Source organism: Somniosus microcephalus, chromosome 7 (genome assembly GCF_052327205.1).
Source record: "Somniosus microcephalus isolate GS21.2 chromosome 7, FLI_Smic_1.0, whole genome shotgun sequence".
Taxonomy (NCBI): Eukaryota; Metazoa; Chordata; class Chondrichthyes; order Squaliformes; family Somniosidae; genus Somniosus; species Somniosus microcephalus.
The window spans coordinates 16,782,246-16,796,359 of record NC_140993.1 but is presented as its reverse complement, the minus strand read 5'-3'; the positions used below and the strand labels follow the sequence as shown (position 1 = coordinate 16,796,359).

At 46.5% G+C, this 14,114-nt stretch overlaps 1 protein-coding gene across 1 annotated transcript in view; it reads left to right on the top strand.

Annotated features, from left to right (window-relative positions):
- b4galt6 (UDP-Gal:betaGlcNAc beta 1,4- galactosyltransferase, polypeptide 6) overlaps window positions 1-14,114 on the top strand; it is an 88,257-nt gene that overhangs the window by 40,338 nt on the left and 33,805 nt on the right. Inside the window, exon 2 of the mRNA XM_085992262.1 lies at window positions 13,697-13,816. Within this exon, the coding sequence (XP_085848388.1) occupies window positions 13,697-13,816 (120 nt within the window). The remainder of the gene's footprint in view (window positions 1-13,696; window positions 13,817-14,114) is intronic.

The following is a 14,114-nucleotide window of genomic DNA, read 5'->3' as shown; positions in this document are numbered from 1 at the left end:
AGTGGGATTAGGCTGGAGAGCTCTTTGTCGGCCGGCACGGACACGATGGGCCGAATGGCCTCCTTCTGTGCCGTAAATCTCTATTATAAAGAATATCCTGAGTCAAGGTGGTATTTTTTAATAAGAACAACATATATCTGAATGCATTATTTCACTTAAAGATATTTGCCTCTCTTTTTCCCCCCCCCACCACCCCTGGGGCGGGCAATAATTCTTGATGTTTGTTTGCCTCGTTCATCTGATCGCCTCAGCCCACTTATTAAACATAGTTTTCTTAACAAGATATACAATTGTCCTGATTCTGAGATAAAATTTCATACCACCACCTGGGTTCATAGCATTGAATACACAGTGCAACATTGCCGATTCACAGCAGTGGCTGCCTGCGCCCCTGTGAGTCGGGTATAGTTTACTGACATGTAACCATCTGTTATCTCACTGGGTAACTAATGTGAATTATTATAATCAGTGTATAGAATGATTTTGTTCTGTACTGAGATGCCATTTGATTGTGTACCAGGACTCTTCGTTTCCCCCCTGGGATTTTTACCAAAATGTTTTTTTTCTTGCACAGCTATAACAAGTTTATTGTATTTTTTGACTCGTCCCTGGGATGTGGGCATCGCTGGCAAGGCCAGCATTTATTGCCCATCCCTAATTGCCCTTGAGAAGGTGGTGGTGAGCCGCCTTCTTGAACCGCTGCAGTCCGTGTGGTGAAGGTACTCCCACAGTGCTGTTAGGGAGGGAGTTCCTGGATTTTGACCCAGCGACGATGAAGGATCAGCCGATATATTTCCAAGTCAGGATGGTGTGTGACTTGGAGGGGAACTTGGAGGTGGTGGTGTTTCCATGCGCCTGCTGCCCTTGTCCTTCGAGGTGGAAGAGGTCGCGGGTTTGGGAGGTGCTGCCGAAGAAGCCTTGGCGAGTTGCTGCAGTGAATCTTGTAGATGGTACACACTGCAGCCACGGTGCGCCGGTGGTGGAGGGAGTGAATGTTTAAGGTAGTGGATGGGCTGCCAATCAAGCGGGCTGCTTTATCCTGAATGGTGTCGAGCTTCTTGAGTGTTGTTGGAGCTGCACTCATCCAGGCAAGTGGAGAGTATTCCATCACACTCCTGACTTGTGCCTTGTAGATGGTGGAAAGGCTTTGGGGAGTCGGGAGGTATATTCTCACATTTCAGAGTAAACCAAATATGCACTATTTAGTGACCAGTATTGCCCAAAGCTAATGAGTACTTAATGAGTACTTTATTAAAAGGGGGAAAACCTTATTGAGAGTCACAAAACATTCAGCCAGTTGGAGAACCATCTGATTGTGTTGAAGGGAGTCAGAATTGCATCTAAGCAGGGTGAAGTACATGCTGTGTACAATTGTCAGCAGGAGGTTATGTCTGGGATGGATTGATGGAACATGGCCCCACGTCTCGAGAGGAAAGGTTGTTGACTCGCGCAACCTGACTGAAGAGAAAATGCATTCAATGTCCAGAACCTTTTCCAAATATACTTCTGAATACCAATAAGATTACGGAGCTAACCTTGATTTATGAATGAATGAATCAAAGAACCAGCTTATAACATGTCCTACATTACACCAGTGACTACACTTCAAAAGTACTTCATTGGCTGTGAAGCGCTTTGGGATGTCCAGAGGTCGTGAAAGGCGCTATAGAAATGCAAGTCTGTCTTTCTTTTCTTTTTTCCTTTTTTCATATTTCCGTGTTGTCCTCTAATTACTTTAAGGGACATTGAAAAGAAGTGAGAAAATAGGAAGACCAATATCGCAGTGATTTGAATGAGAATTTTTAGGACCTGGAAAGGCCATTAGACACAAAAAGCCTGTCCCCTCTTCAGCAATCAACCCCGCCTATCTGCCGTCACATCATATTCCTGAATTGTTTTTTTGCCCATCTAATTGTTTGCTGAAACCCATTCCTGCTATCGACTTCAACGACTATCTCTGGGAACCTATTTGTCGGCTCTATTACACTTCGGATGAAAAAGTTCCACCTGGCCTCTTCGTTTCCTGCTAAATTCCTAATTTTATTTTGAGTCCTCTGTTACTTGAATACATGGATCAATTTTTTCCCATTCCCTTCAACTAGATCGCTTTGAAGTTGCCTCATTTTCCAGGAAAGCAAATCTAACTAATTTAAGCTTTCCTTATTGTTTAAATTCTGATAACTAAATCAAGGTTAAGCAGAACGATTGGGGGAAAAAAATACAAGTAGTGGTCTATTGGGTGACTGTATCGCCTAGTGAGGTACTATGTTATATAGAATAGGGAGGTCCCAGATTTGATCCTAAGCTTGTACTGAGTGCCCTTATACAGGGCACAGAACATACTCTGGGTGGGGGACTTCAATGTCCATCACCAAGAGTGGCTCGGTAGCACCACTACTGACCGAGCTGGCCGAGTCCTGAAGGACGTAACTGCCAGTCTGGGCCTGCGACAGGTGGTGAGATAAACAACATGATGAAAAATCTACTTGACCTCGTCCTCACCAATCTACCTGTCGCAGATGCATCTGCCCATGACAGTATTGGTAGCAGTGACCAGCGCACAGACATCGTGGAGATGAAGTCCCGTCTTCACAGTGAGGACACTCTCCGCCGTGTTGTGTGGCACTACCACCGTGCTAAATGGGATAGATTCAGAACAGATCTAGCAGCTCAAAACTGGGCATCCATGAAGGGCTGTGGGCCATCAGCAGCAGCAGAATTGTATTCCACCACAATCTGTAACCTCATGGCCCGGCATATCCCTCACTCTACCATGACCATCAAGCCAGGGGACCAACCCTGGTTCAATAAGGAGTGTAGAAGAGCATGCCAGGAGCAGCACTAGGCATACCTAAAAATGAGGTGCCAACCTGGGGAAGCTCCAACACAGGACTACATGCATGCTAAAAAGCAGAAACAGCATGTTATAAACAGGGCTAAGCGATCCCACAATCAACGGATCAGATCAAAGCTCTGCAGTCCTGCCACATCCAGTCATGAATGGTGGTGGACCATTAAACAACTAACGGGAGGAGGAGGCTCCATGAATATCCTCATCCTCAATGATGGTGGAGCCTAGCACGTGAGTGCAAAAGACAAGGTTGAAGCGTTTGTAATCATCTTCAGCCAGAAGTGCTGAGTGGATGATTCATATCAGCCTTTTCCTGAGGTCCCCACAATCACAGAAGCCAGTCTTCAGCCAAAAGAAACGGCTGAGCGCACTGGATACAGCAAAGGCTATGGGCCCCGACAACATCCCGGCTGTCTTGCTGAAGACTTGTGCTCCAGAACTAGCCGCACCTCTAGCTAATCTGTTCCAGTACAGCTACAACACCGGCATCTATCCGACAATGTGGAAAACTGCCCGGGTATTTCCTGTCCACAAAAAGCAGGACAAATCCAACCCGGCCAATTACCGCCCGATCAGTCTTCTCTCAATCATCAGCAAAGTGATGGAAGGTGTCATCGACAGTGCTATCAAGCGGCACTTACTCGCCAATCACAGATGCCCAGTTTGGGTTCTGCCAAGACCACTCGGCTCCTGACCTCATTACAGCCTTGGTCCAAACATGGACAAAGGAGCTGAATTCCAGAGGTGAGATGAGAGTGACTGCCCTCGACATCAAGGCAGCATTTGAATGAGTGTAGCATCAGGAGCCCTAGTAAAACTGAAATCAATGGGAATCGGGACGGGGGGTGGGGAACAGTCCACTGGCTGGAGTCATACCGAGCACAAAGGAAGATGGTTGTGGTGGTTGAAGGTCAATCATCTCAGCGCCAGGACATCGGTGCAGGAGTTCCTCAGGGCCGTGTCCTAGGCTCAACCATCTTCAGCTGCTTCATCAATGACCTTCCCTCCAACATAAGGTCAGAAATGGGGATGTTTGCTGATGACTGCACAGTGTTCAGTGCCATTCACAACTCCTCAGATATTGAAGCAGTCCATGCCCGCATGAAACAAGACCGGGATGATCTATAAATGCCGGCCTTGCCAGCAACGCCCACATCCCATATACGAATAATTTTTAAAAGTTGGGTAATCTCCATAAGAGTGCTAAACTTGGCTTCATCACTAGTACGATAGCAGAGGCTTCATCACTCCTGGGCGAGGGAGAGAAACAAAACCCTCCAGGATTGCTGCTCCTGATCGCTCTCCAGTGGCTCCTACTCGAAGTTTGATGTGTGTGTGTGGAAGTTGATCAGAACAGGATCAGGCTCCAGTCAAATAGACGGGCAACGTTTGCTGTTCAGACTTGTATAAAAAGAATGGGCAATCTTGGTTGAGGTACCAGAGGATGACTGGCACCTGTAGGTGCAGGAGCACAGAGAGCTGGGGGAGTCTAGGACTGGGGGACATAGCCTAAAAATTAGAGCCAGAACTTTCAGGAGTGAAATTAGGAAACACTTCTACACACAAAGGGTGGTAGAAGTTTTTGGAGCTCTCTTCTGCAAACGGCAGTTTTGATCAGTTGTTAATTTTAAATTTGAGATTGATAGATTTTTGTTAACCCAAAGGTATTCAGAGATATGGGGCATAGGCTATGGAGTTGGGTCACAGCTCAGCCATGATCTCATTGAATGGCGGAACAGGCTCGAGGGGCTAAATGACCACCTCGTACTGCTATGTTGTTGTGTTCCTGTGTACAGACACAAGTCTTTGAAGGTGGCAGGACAAGGTGACAAGGCTGTTAGAAGGGCATACGGGATCCTTGGCTTTATCAATAGTTTACTTCCAAAACCCATTTCCCCTCTTTCGCCCCTCTTCTGTCATCCCACTAAGCTCTGTGGCTTTTACAAAAGCAAAATACTGCAGATGCTGGAAATCTGAAATAAAAACAGGAAATGCTGGAAGCACTCAGCAGGTCAGGCAGCACCTGTAGAGAGAGATAAACAGTTAACATTTCAGGTCAGTGTCCTTTCGTCCACACTGGAAAAAGTTTGAGATGTAACAGGTTTTAAGCAAGTACAGAGGCAGTGAAAGAGGGGAGGGGAGGAAAGGACAAAAGGGAAGGTCTGAGATCGGGTGGAAGGCGGGAGAGATTAAATGACGAGGTATGATTGTACAAAGCAAAAGGCTTTTCCTTGTCTTCCCCCCTTGGCCCTACCCTGCTGTCCCGTTGCTCCCTGCAGCCCCCAGTTCCTCTTTTTCTCCTGTCCCTGCCTCAACTCCATTGTAGTCTAAGCTGGCTTGCTTACCCTTTGACATAAGAAAACTACTCGGCACTTGGCCTGAGTATTAAACAAGGCTTTAATCAACTGTTTTTCAACATGGAGATCGAGTTGTGTCCTTCACTAGTTCCTGTTAAAGAATGTCCTGAGCAAGCTGGGCCCATGCCCGAGTATTTAAACTCTCCCTGGACAGCGCCACCAGCAGGCCGCCCAGTATCATTTCATAAGTCGTTTCCACATGAATGACAAGATTCATGTCGCCCTTCTTGCAGCTTTATTGCATTGTAGCCAGCCACCCAGTTCCACTCACTGGTCTTGCTCCTGTTTCCTGTTGCAGCCTCTAGCCCGAATTCCCCAACCTGCCTGCCCAGCATGCGGCCTCCCCATGCTGCAGTCTGACACCTGACCCCTCTCCCCGGCTCCCTTCACCTTTCCAGAAGATGGCGAAGTTTTTGGGCCAACCTCCCAGCCTGCCCTCTGTGCTCGGTCCCATTTGATTTCAGACCAATATTCAGCTTCAGGCCCATCGGAAGAATTCCCCATCTCTTCCGGTCGTGACATGGGATCTTTTACGTTCACCGGCGAGGCCAGATGGAGCCTTGGTTTAATGTTTCATCTGAAACGTGGCCTCACCAACAGTGCAGCGGCGTACTGCACCGCGTTACTCAAATTAGTGATCCTTATTCCTCAAAATGTATTTGATTAATTGTCACATCCCAGTGTTTACTTGCCCCTTGGTCTTGATTACTCCCCCCCCCCCCCCCCCCCACCCAATTGTCAATAGTAGACAAATATGATAATATGTTAACTTCTTTGGTAAAACATTCAGGTAATGATATATCACAGAATATACAAATATAGATGGAACTGGACATGTTCAAAATATAAGGAAATAAAGCACCCTCCTCAAAATCTCACATTGTGAATCCAGAAGCACTCATTAACCTGGAAGATGACAGCAAAATAATGAAGATTGGTGAATGGGACTACTTAAACAGAGACTTGAGGAGAGCACTCGAATGGCAAATACTTGACAGAACTATTCCTAATGACTTATTAAAGTGCTGCCCCACAGTCCAGGAGGTATGGTCTAGTTTCCTTTGATGAGCTGGATCTTGTGCTGTTTTGAATCACGATTAACACTTTACACAGTAGAAAATCTGCTTTCCTTGCATAAAAGGTAGAAAAACCTCTGGAATAGTTAGCATTACGACCTGAACTTGCCTGGGTTTATCATCTTTATTTTTACTCTTCAAAAGAGCTGGTTTATGGAGCCTTTCACCAGCAATTTGCATAAGTGAGGAATACAGTCGGGCGTGGGATTCTGCTGCTCCTACAGCAAGTTCTTGACAACACTGTCACAGTTCGCACTAAACCTGGCAACATTCCTGCCATGTTTTAAAAACTGCTTGTTGCTGTGTGGCAGAGAATATTTGTTTGAAAAAATAGATCAATAAATATTAATAATCTCTGTAATTTAATGTTGAAAATATGCTGCCGCCAGGAGGACATAGACTGGTGAAATGGGCAAAAACATGGCAGATAAAATTGAATGCAGAGAAGAGTGAAGTGTTTCATTTTGGAAGGAAAACTGAGGAGAGGCAATGTACATTAAACGCTACATTTTTAAAGGGGGTGCAGGAACAGAACCTGGGGGTGCACGGACACAAATCTTTGAAGGTGGCGGGACAAGTTGACAAGGCTGTTTATAAATAAAACATAAGGGGGGAGAAATTCGGTTGTTAGCGCCACCGATTAACGCCTAAAGAGGCCGAGAAGTGGGGCGCTAGTCAATTTCCGGGTGGGCGCAGGGCACCTAGCGCCTCGCCCCATATTGAGCATGCATTTAGTGCCAGCGCTAAATCTTAGCGCCCGCTCATGGGCGCAGGCCGATTATGACGTCATTTGAGTGTGCAACGCCTTTTGGGCGCCCCGGACCGGAAATTCAGTGGTGCCCCCCTCCGTAGCGCCTGGCGCTAATAGTGACTGCTTACCTGGACCTTACCAAGTCGCTCTTGGGCTGGAGGAGCGTTATTTAAAGGGGACTGGTGTGTTTTAAAAGCGGCAGCCATTTTTGGAGCACAACTTCCTCGAGAGCTACAAAGAGTTGCTGAGCTGCACACTGAGAGCCATTTGACCACTGAGCCAGCGCAGGCAGACGATCTTCAGCCTTCTGACCATCACCTTGCTGTTGGTGAGCCTTGACAACGGGGAACCTTCCTGTGGGCACTTATTATGGGGGCTGCATTGGAGGGGAACGTCCTGCTGCTGAATCATCTGGAAAGGGCACTGAGACGCTGGGAGAGGGGGGCGGGCATGGCCAGACGGAGGAGGGCCAGCAGACGTCGCCACAGCAGACCTTACGCTAGCAGGGTTTTCCAACAGCAGTTTTCCTACATGAACATGCCGGAGGAGCAGTGTGTCAGAAGGCTGCGATTTAGAAAGGAGGTGGTGAGTGAGCTGTGCCAGCTGCTTCAGCCAGATCTGCAGCCTCAGATAAGGTGCAGGACATCTCTGTCGGTGGCTGAGAAGATGCCTGCTGGCCTGAACTTCTACGCGAGCGGCTCTTCTCGGGCTGCGTGTCAGAGGCTGATCAGAAGTAGCTCCTAGGCCCTTCTCACGGAATGCTTGCTGCCATTCCAAGAACAGGAATGGAACTGGTCTGATACCCCCAAGCCTGTGAAGGGCAAGATTCATGTAAATAGCAGGCATGGCCATTGTAAATGAAGAAAGTGTTTCATTACACAAAATGTGGTTCCTTCCAACATGAGAAAGCTATGGCAACAGAAAGCAAAACGAATACACTGACACATAACTGCCTCTCACACCCGGGAGACTGTCCAAAACATAAATCACATTCCGACCATCTTCCTTGGCCTTGATTCCACTGCGCCAACCAAAGCATCCAATGCCCCATCAGTGAGGCGTTCCGCCCTCTGCCTCACCCTTTCCATGTCTTGCTAGGCTGGTGCGCCACAGGTAGGCTCCCACCGCTTTGAAGGCCTACAAGGCAGTGAGTGTGTCTGGTGATGCCAATTGACCTGCCCCTTTAAGAGCTGGCCGGCGCCAGTGTGTCTCAGGGACAGTGATTATTGACAGCACCCTCGCTGCAACCCGCCGCCGCGAAATTGGGTTGCGCCGCCGGGTTAGCGCCTTAAGAGTAGCGTGCAGCGCCTGATTTAGCGCTGCAATCACCTTTAGGGGCGCTGCAACCCAATATCGCGCTAGGTGGCGCTAAATTGCGCCTGGCGCTAAACTTTGCGCATCGCCAGGACTAGCGCCCCAAACGCGGCTATACCGAATTTCTAGGCCAAGGGATCCTTGGCTTTGTAAATAGAGGCATAGAGTACAAAAGCAAAGAATTTAAGGCAAACCTTTATAAAGCACTGGTTAGGCTCCAGCTGGAGTAGTGTCCAATTCTGGGCACCGCACTTCAGGAAAAGATGTCAAGGCCTTGGAGAGGGTGCAGAGGAGGTTTACCAGAATGGTACCAGGGGCGAGGGGCTCTTCAGCTCAGTATGTGGAGAATCTGGGCTTGTTCTTCGAGCAGAGATGGTCATGGGGAGATTTGATAGAGCTGTTAGAAATGATGAGTTGTTTTGATAAAGTAGATCGGGAGAAACTTTCCACCGGCAGGAGGGTCAGTAACCAGAGGACACAGATTGAAGATAATCAGCAGAAGATTCAGGGGGAGATCAAGAGAATTGTTTTGCGCTGTCAGTTGTGATCTGGAACGAACTGCCTGAATGTGTGGTGGAAGCAGATTCATTAGTAACTTTCAGAAGGGAATGGAATAAATACTTGAAAAGGAGAAATTTGCAGGGCTATGGGGAAAGAAAGACTTGCACCTTTCACAACCACCAGACGTCCCAAACCGCTTTACAGCCAATGAAGTACTTTTTGAAATGTAGTCACTGTTGGTTTGAGGGATAAATATTGGCCAAGACACTGGGGATATCTCGCCTGCGCTTCTTCGAAATAGTGCTGTGGCATCTTTTATGTCCACCTGAGAGGGCAGACGGGGCCTCGGTTTAACGTCTCATCCGAAAGTCTCTGGAGTGGGAGTTGGACTCGGAGGTGAGGGTGCTACTGAAGCGAGGGTGGTAGTACCCTCGGGGAAGAGCAGGGGATTGAGACTAACTGGAGAGCTCTTTCAAAGAGCCAGCAAAGACACGATTGGCCGAATGGCTTCCTTCTGTGCTGTATCATTCTATGATTCTATAAGATACTGAAATGCTAGTGTTCTGCAATGGCTGGGCATTGCAAGCTCAATGTGTGGTACAGATGCAACACTTGGCATGCAAAACACAAATGCATTTTGCAATCAGTTGAACCTCATAACCACTTCCAATGAAGGCTGCATATAGAGGATAGATAGATTGTGTTAACTTGATAATTTGTAAACAACAAAGTTGCGAATTATGGTGAGCACCACATTGTTCTATTTATACAAAGCGCAACAACAACTTGTATTTTTATGAAGCCTTTAAAGTAGTAAAACATTCCAAGGTGCTTCACAGGAGCGTTCTAAAACAAAATGTTGACACCAAGCCACATAAGGTGATATTCGGGTAGATGACCAAAAGCTTGGTCAGAGGTAGGTTTTAAGGAGCATCTTAAAATGGGAAGGAGAGGCGGAGAGGTTCAGGGAGGGAATTCCAGAGCTTAGGGCCCAGGCAGCTGAAGGCACGGCCGCCAATGGTGGAGCGATTATAATCAGGGATGCTCAAGAGGCCAGAATTCGAGGAACGCAGATATCTTGCGGGTGGGTGGTGGTTGTGGGGCTGGAGGAGGTTACAGAGATAGGGAGGGGTGAAGCCGTGGAGGGATTTAAATACAAGGATGTGAATTTTAAAATCGAGTTGTTGCTTAACTGCTAAGTAACTGTTACTTACAGATAAGTATGTCAATTTACCGAGTATGGTAGCATTACGAACTCAAAGATTTTATATCTAGATGCAATACGTGTGAAGTTTAGATAACACTGGGCTATGAAACAGTGTTCATTTTCTTTTACTCACATGATATTAAAAATGTGAAATTTAATGGCAATCAACTGCATGTATATTTGCATTTTATGATGGCAGCTTCTGGCATGATGCCACCAGGACGTGTGCACCTTTTGTTATTGCTTACGTATTGAGGTAGAAAAAGGCTGTACGATTATTTTGGTCCAGCTGCTGTCACCAAAATAACAGATTTTTGTCCCCACTTGTTAGGGCTGGCTTTCTTGTAATGAAAGACTGCACCATAATGACTTATTCATTTGTTCTTTAGTTTTCTGATTCAATTTTTCAATGCGTCAGCTGTGGTTCAGTCGGTAGCACCCTCGCCTCTGGGTTTAAGTCCCCACTCCAGAGACTTGAGCACAAAAATCTAGGCTGACACCCCAGGGCAGTGCTGAGGGACTCCGCTGCACTGTCGGAGGTGCCGTCTTTTGGATGAGACATTAAACCAAGGCCCTGTCTGCTCTCTCGGGTGGATGTAAAAGGTCCAGTGGCACTGTTTTGAAGAAGAGCAGGGGAGTTAGATCAGGAGCAGGAGTCGGCTAATCGGCCCTCGAGCCTGCTCCGCCATTCAATAAGATCAGGGCGGATCCAATCTTGGCTTAACACCACTTTCCCGCTCTCTCCCCATACCCCTTGACTCCCTTGTAGTTCAAATGTCTGTCAATCTCCGCCTGGAATATATTCAATGACTCGGCCTCCACAGCTCTCCGGGGTAGAGAATCCCAAAGATTCACGGCCCTCTGAGAGAAGAAATTCCTCCTCATCTCCGTCTTAAATGGGCGACCCTTTATTCTGAAACTATGCCCCCTAGTTCTAGATTTCCCCACGAGGGGAAACATCCTCTCAGCATCTACCCTGTCGAGCCCACTCAGAATCTTATGTTTCAATAAGATCGCCTCTCATTCTTCTAAACGCCAATGAGTATAGGCCCAACCTGCTCAACCTTTCGTCATAGGTCAACCCCTTCATCCCAGGAATCAACCTGGTGAACTTTCTCTGTACTGCCTCCCTGGTGTTCGGGCCAATATTTATCCCTCTACCAACGTCACTAAAAACAGATGATCTGGTCATTATCACATTGCTGTTTGTGGGAGCTTGCTGTGCGCAACTTGGCTGTCGCATTTCCTACATTACTTTTGGAGTGTAGTCACTGTTGTACTTTATTGGCTGTAAAGAGCTTTGGGACATCAGGTGGTGGTGAAAGGCGCTATATAAATGCAAGTCTTTTTCTCTTTTACATTCTTGTTGAGTTTTTCTTCCATATACTTCATCAACCTTTTCCATCTTCGATTTTTCCACCTGTTTATTACTCTCTTTAGGGAAGATCATGAGTTTTGGAACAAAGTAAGAAGTTGGTAACCAAGGCAAAATGTTTACTGGAGACTTGAGCTTTGTTCTTTGATCAGTCAATAAAGAATAGTAAATGCAGTAACTTTCACAAGTTTATTTTTAGTATCCAATGACTTACTAAACATACTGTACCAGCCCAGGCTTTGGTTTCAAGACTTGTGCACAAGATCCTGGCTGATACGCCCCTGCAATACTCAGGGAACACTGCTATTCGAGTTGTTGTCCTTTTGTACGAGATATTGGACCGGATTTTGCCACTGGTTACAGTTGCACTTGCCTATGGACTTTTGCAGTGGAACTTGCTGTAATGAGAGCCACTTTGGCACAGCGCCCGCTACAGGGGATCTGGGTCTTGTGTGAACAGGGCAAGCAACTGCGTAAATGTTTTAAATCTTCAACAATAATTAAAAGTTCAAGGAATGAGACACTTGTAAAAGTTAATTTTCAGTGCCAGAGAGGTTGTTTGGTCGTAATTAAGACTTATCACGCTGTTAAAAATGGTGCTTTCACTGGAATGGACAAGCCCTAACTTTTTCTGGTGAGTTTAGTGTGTACCTATCCTGCAAGTACAGGAACTTCACTCTGTTCCATGTGTTTCAATGCTGAGTCTCTTGGTGAGATACTGTTGCAGCGCAGCTTCTGGAGGAGCAGGGCATCTCGGACAACAACTTCCTGCTTTCCGCGTTTAACTGCGCGCGTGCTGTCCGATTTACACTTTAATAACGGTGAGCGCTGAGCCTAATGCAAAAAGCCAGACCCTGTGTGTTCGAGGTCCCCATGACACGGAAAATAGTGATGGACTGAGGAATAAACCAATGGTGCTAAAATTAATTCAATCTGATGAACAGAATTATGGTGAGCTGTAAACACTTGTAAGGTAATTAGAAATACATTTATGTAGAAATGAGATGCACTTGGAAAAAGCAGCCATACGCAATACCTGGAGGAGCCCAGGGCAGAGAGTCTGGAGCTGCTCATGGCCAAAGAGAACCCCAAGGTGTTGTGGTTACTTTCTCTCCACACAAGGCAGCAGAGGCCAGTTCATTAAATATATTCAAGAAAGAGTTGGATATATTTCTTAAGGATCAAGGGATATGGGGAGAAGGCAGGGACAGGGTACTGAATTTGGATGATCAGCCATGATCTCATTGAATGGCAGAGCAGGCTCGAGGGGCTGAATGGCCTACTCCTGCTCCTATCTTCTATGTTTCTCCACTTCGGTTATCATTTCCTGTGTTTGAAGTTTTTTTTTGGATGACGGTGTTGTCAGTAACTTAAATCTTTGCATATTTACTTAAAAACAGGTGCCAGCTGGGGTAGTCCAGCTTTTTGGGGTTCCTGGGATGAGAGGGTTGTCCTATGAGGAGAGATTGAGTAGATTGGGCCGATACTCTCTGGAGTTTAGAAGAATGAGAGGTGATCTCATTGAAAGATACAAGTTTCTGAAGGGGATTGACAGGGTAGATGCTGAGAGGTTGTTTCTCCTGGCTGGAGTGTCTAGAACTAGGGGTGCATAGTCTCCGGATAAGGGGTCGGCCATTTAAGACTGAGTTGAGAAATTTCTTCAGAGGGTTGTGAATCGCTGTGGATGCTCAGCCGTTGAGTCTATTCAAGACTGAGAGCGATAGATATTTGGACTCTCGGGGAATCGAGGGATATGGAGATCGGGCAGGAATGTAGAGTTGAGGTTGAAGATCAGCCATAATCTTACTGAATGGCAGAGCAGGCTCTGGGACAGTTCCTAGCTGGGGTGGGCCAGCTGAAGCAAGGGCTCTGGGACAGTTCCTAGCTGGGGTGGGCCAGCTGAAGCAAGGGCTCTGGGACAGTTCCTAGCTGGGGTGGGCCGGCTGAAGCAAGGATTCTGGGACAGTTCCAAACTCTGGGGTTTAAAAACAAACCTGTTGTTACATCGCTGTTCGTAATTGTTAATCCTCTGGAGTATATATAGCTTTGACAGCACAGAATATGACCCAAAACATTTGAAAGCAAGCACATTGTGTTCTTAACAGTTTTACATGGATCCATTATGGACGAATCAGATTGCAGAAACTCATCAGACACCAGTTTTTCCCAACAATAGATTATGGGCAACTGTTTGCAAAATTGTTTTGTTTGAATTGCCAATTATCAAGTGACTTGTTTAACCGTGCTATCTGTTTCCCTTTCAGCAAATACCTACCTCTTCATGGTGCAAGCACAAGGCAAAATGTTGAGGGACAATGTGCGAACAATAGGAATTCTGATTCGAGACCGCTACACGAAAAGGAATAGCACTCTTAATGGCACAGGTGGGCCATCTTTATCATCGTGACGCATTTAAAAAAAAAAAAACTATTTGAGCATTAAGTTTCCCACACAGCTTTTGAAATATGCTAACACCTGCCAGAGCGATCATTTGTTTTCTAGTGGCAAAATAATATCAATCCTAACCAGAAATTTATGATTGTGGCTTGTACAGTGAAACCTGTATAATCTCCCAGAAAACTGACACTTCAAGAGACTTCTTGAGAGACCCAAATAACTTGTATGCTGAAATATACAAGAGTCGCTCTGAAACCATGGACACTCGCAAATTACGGACAGCCT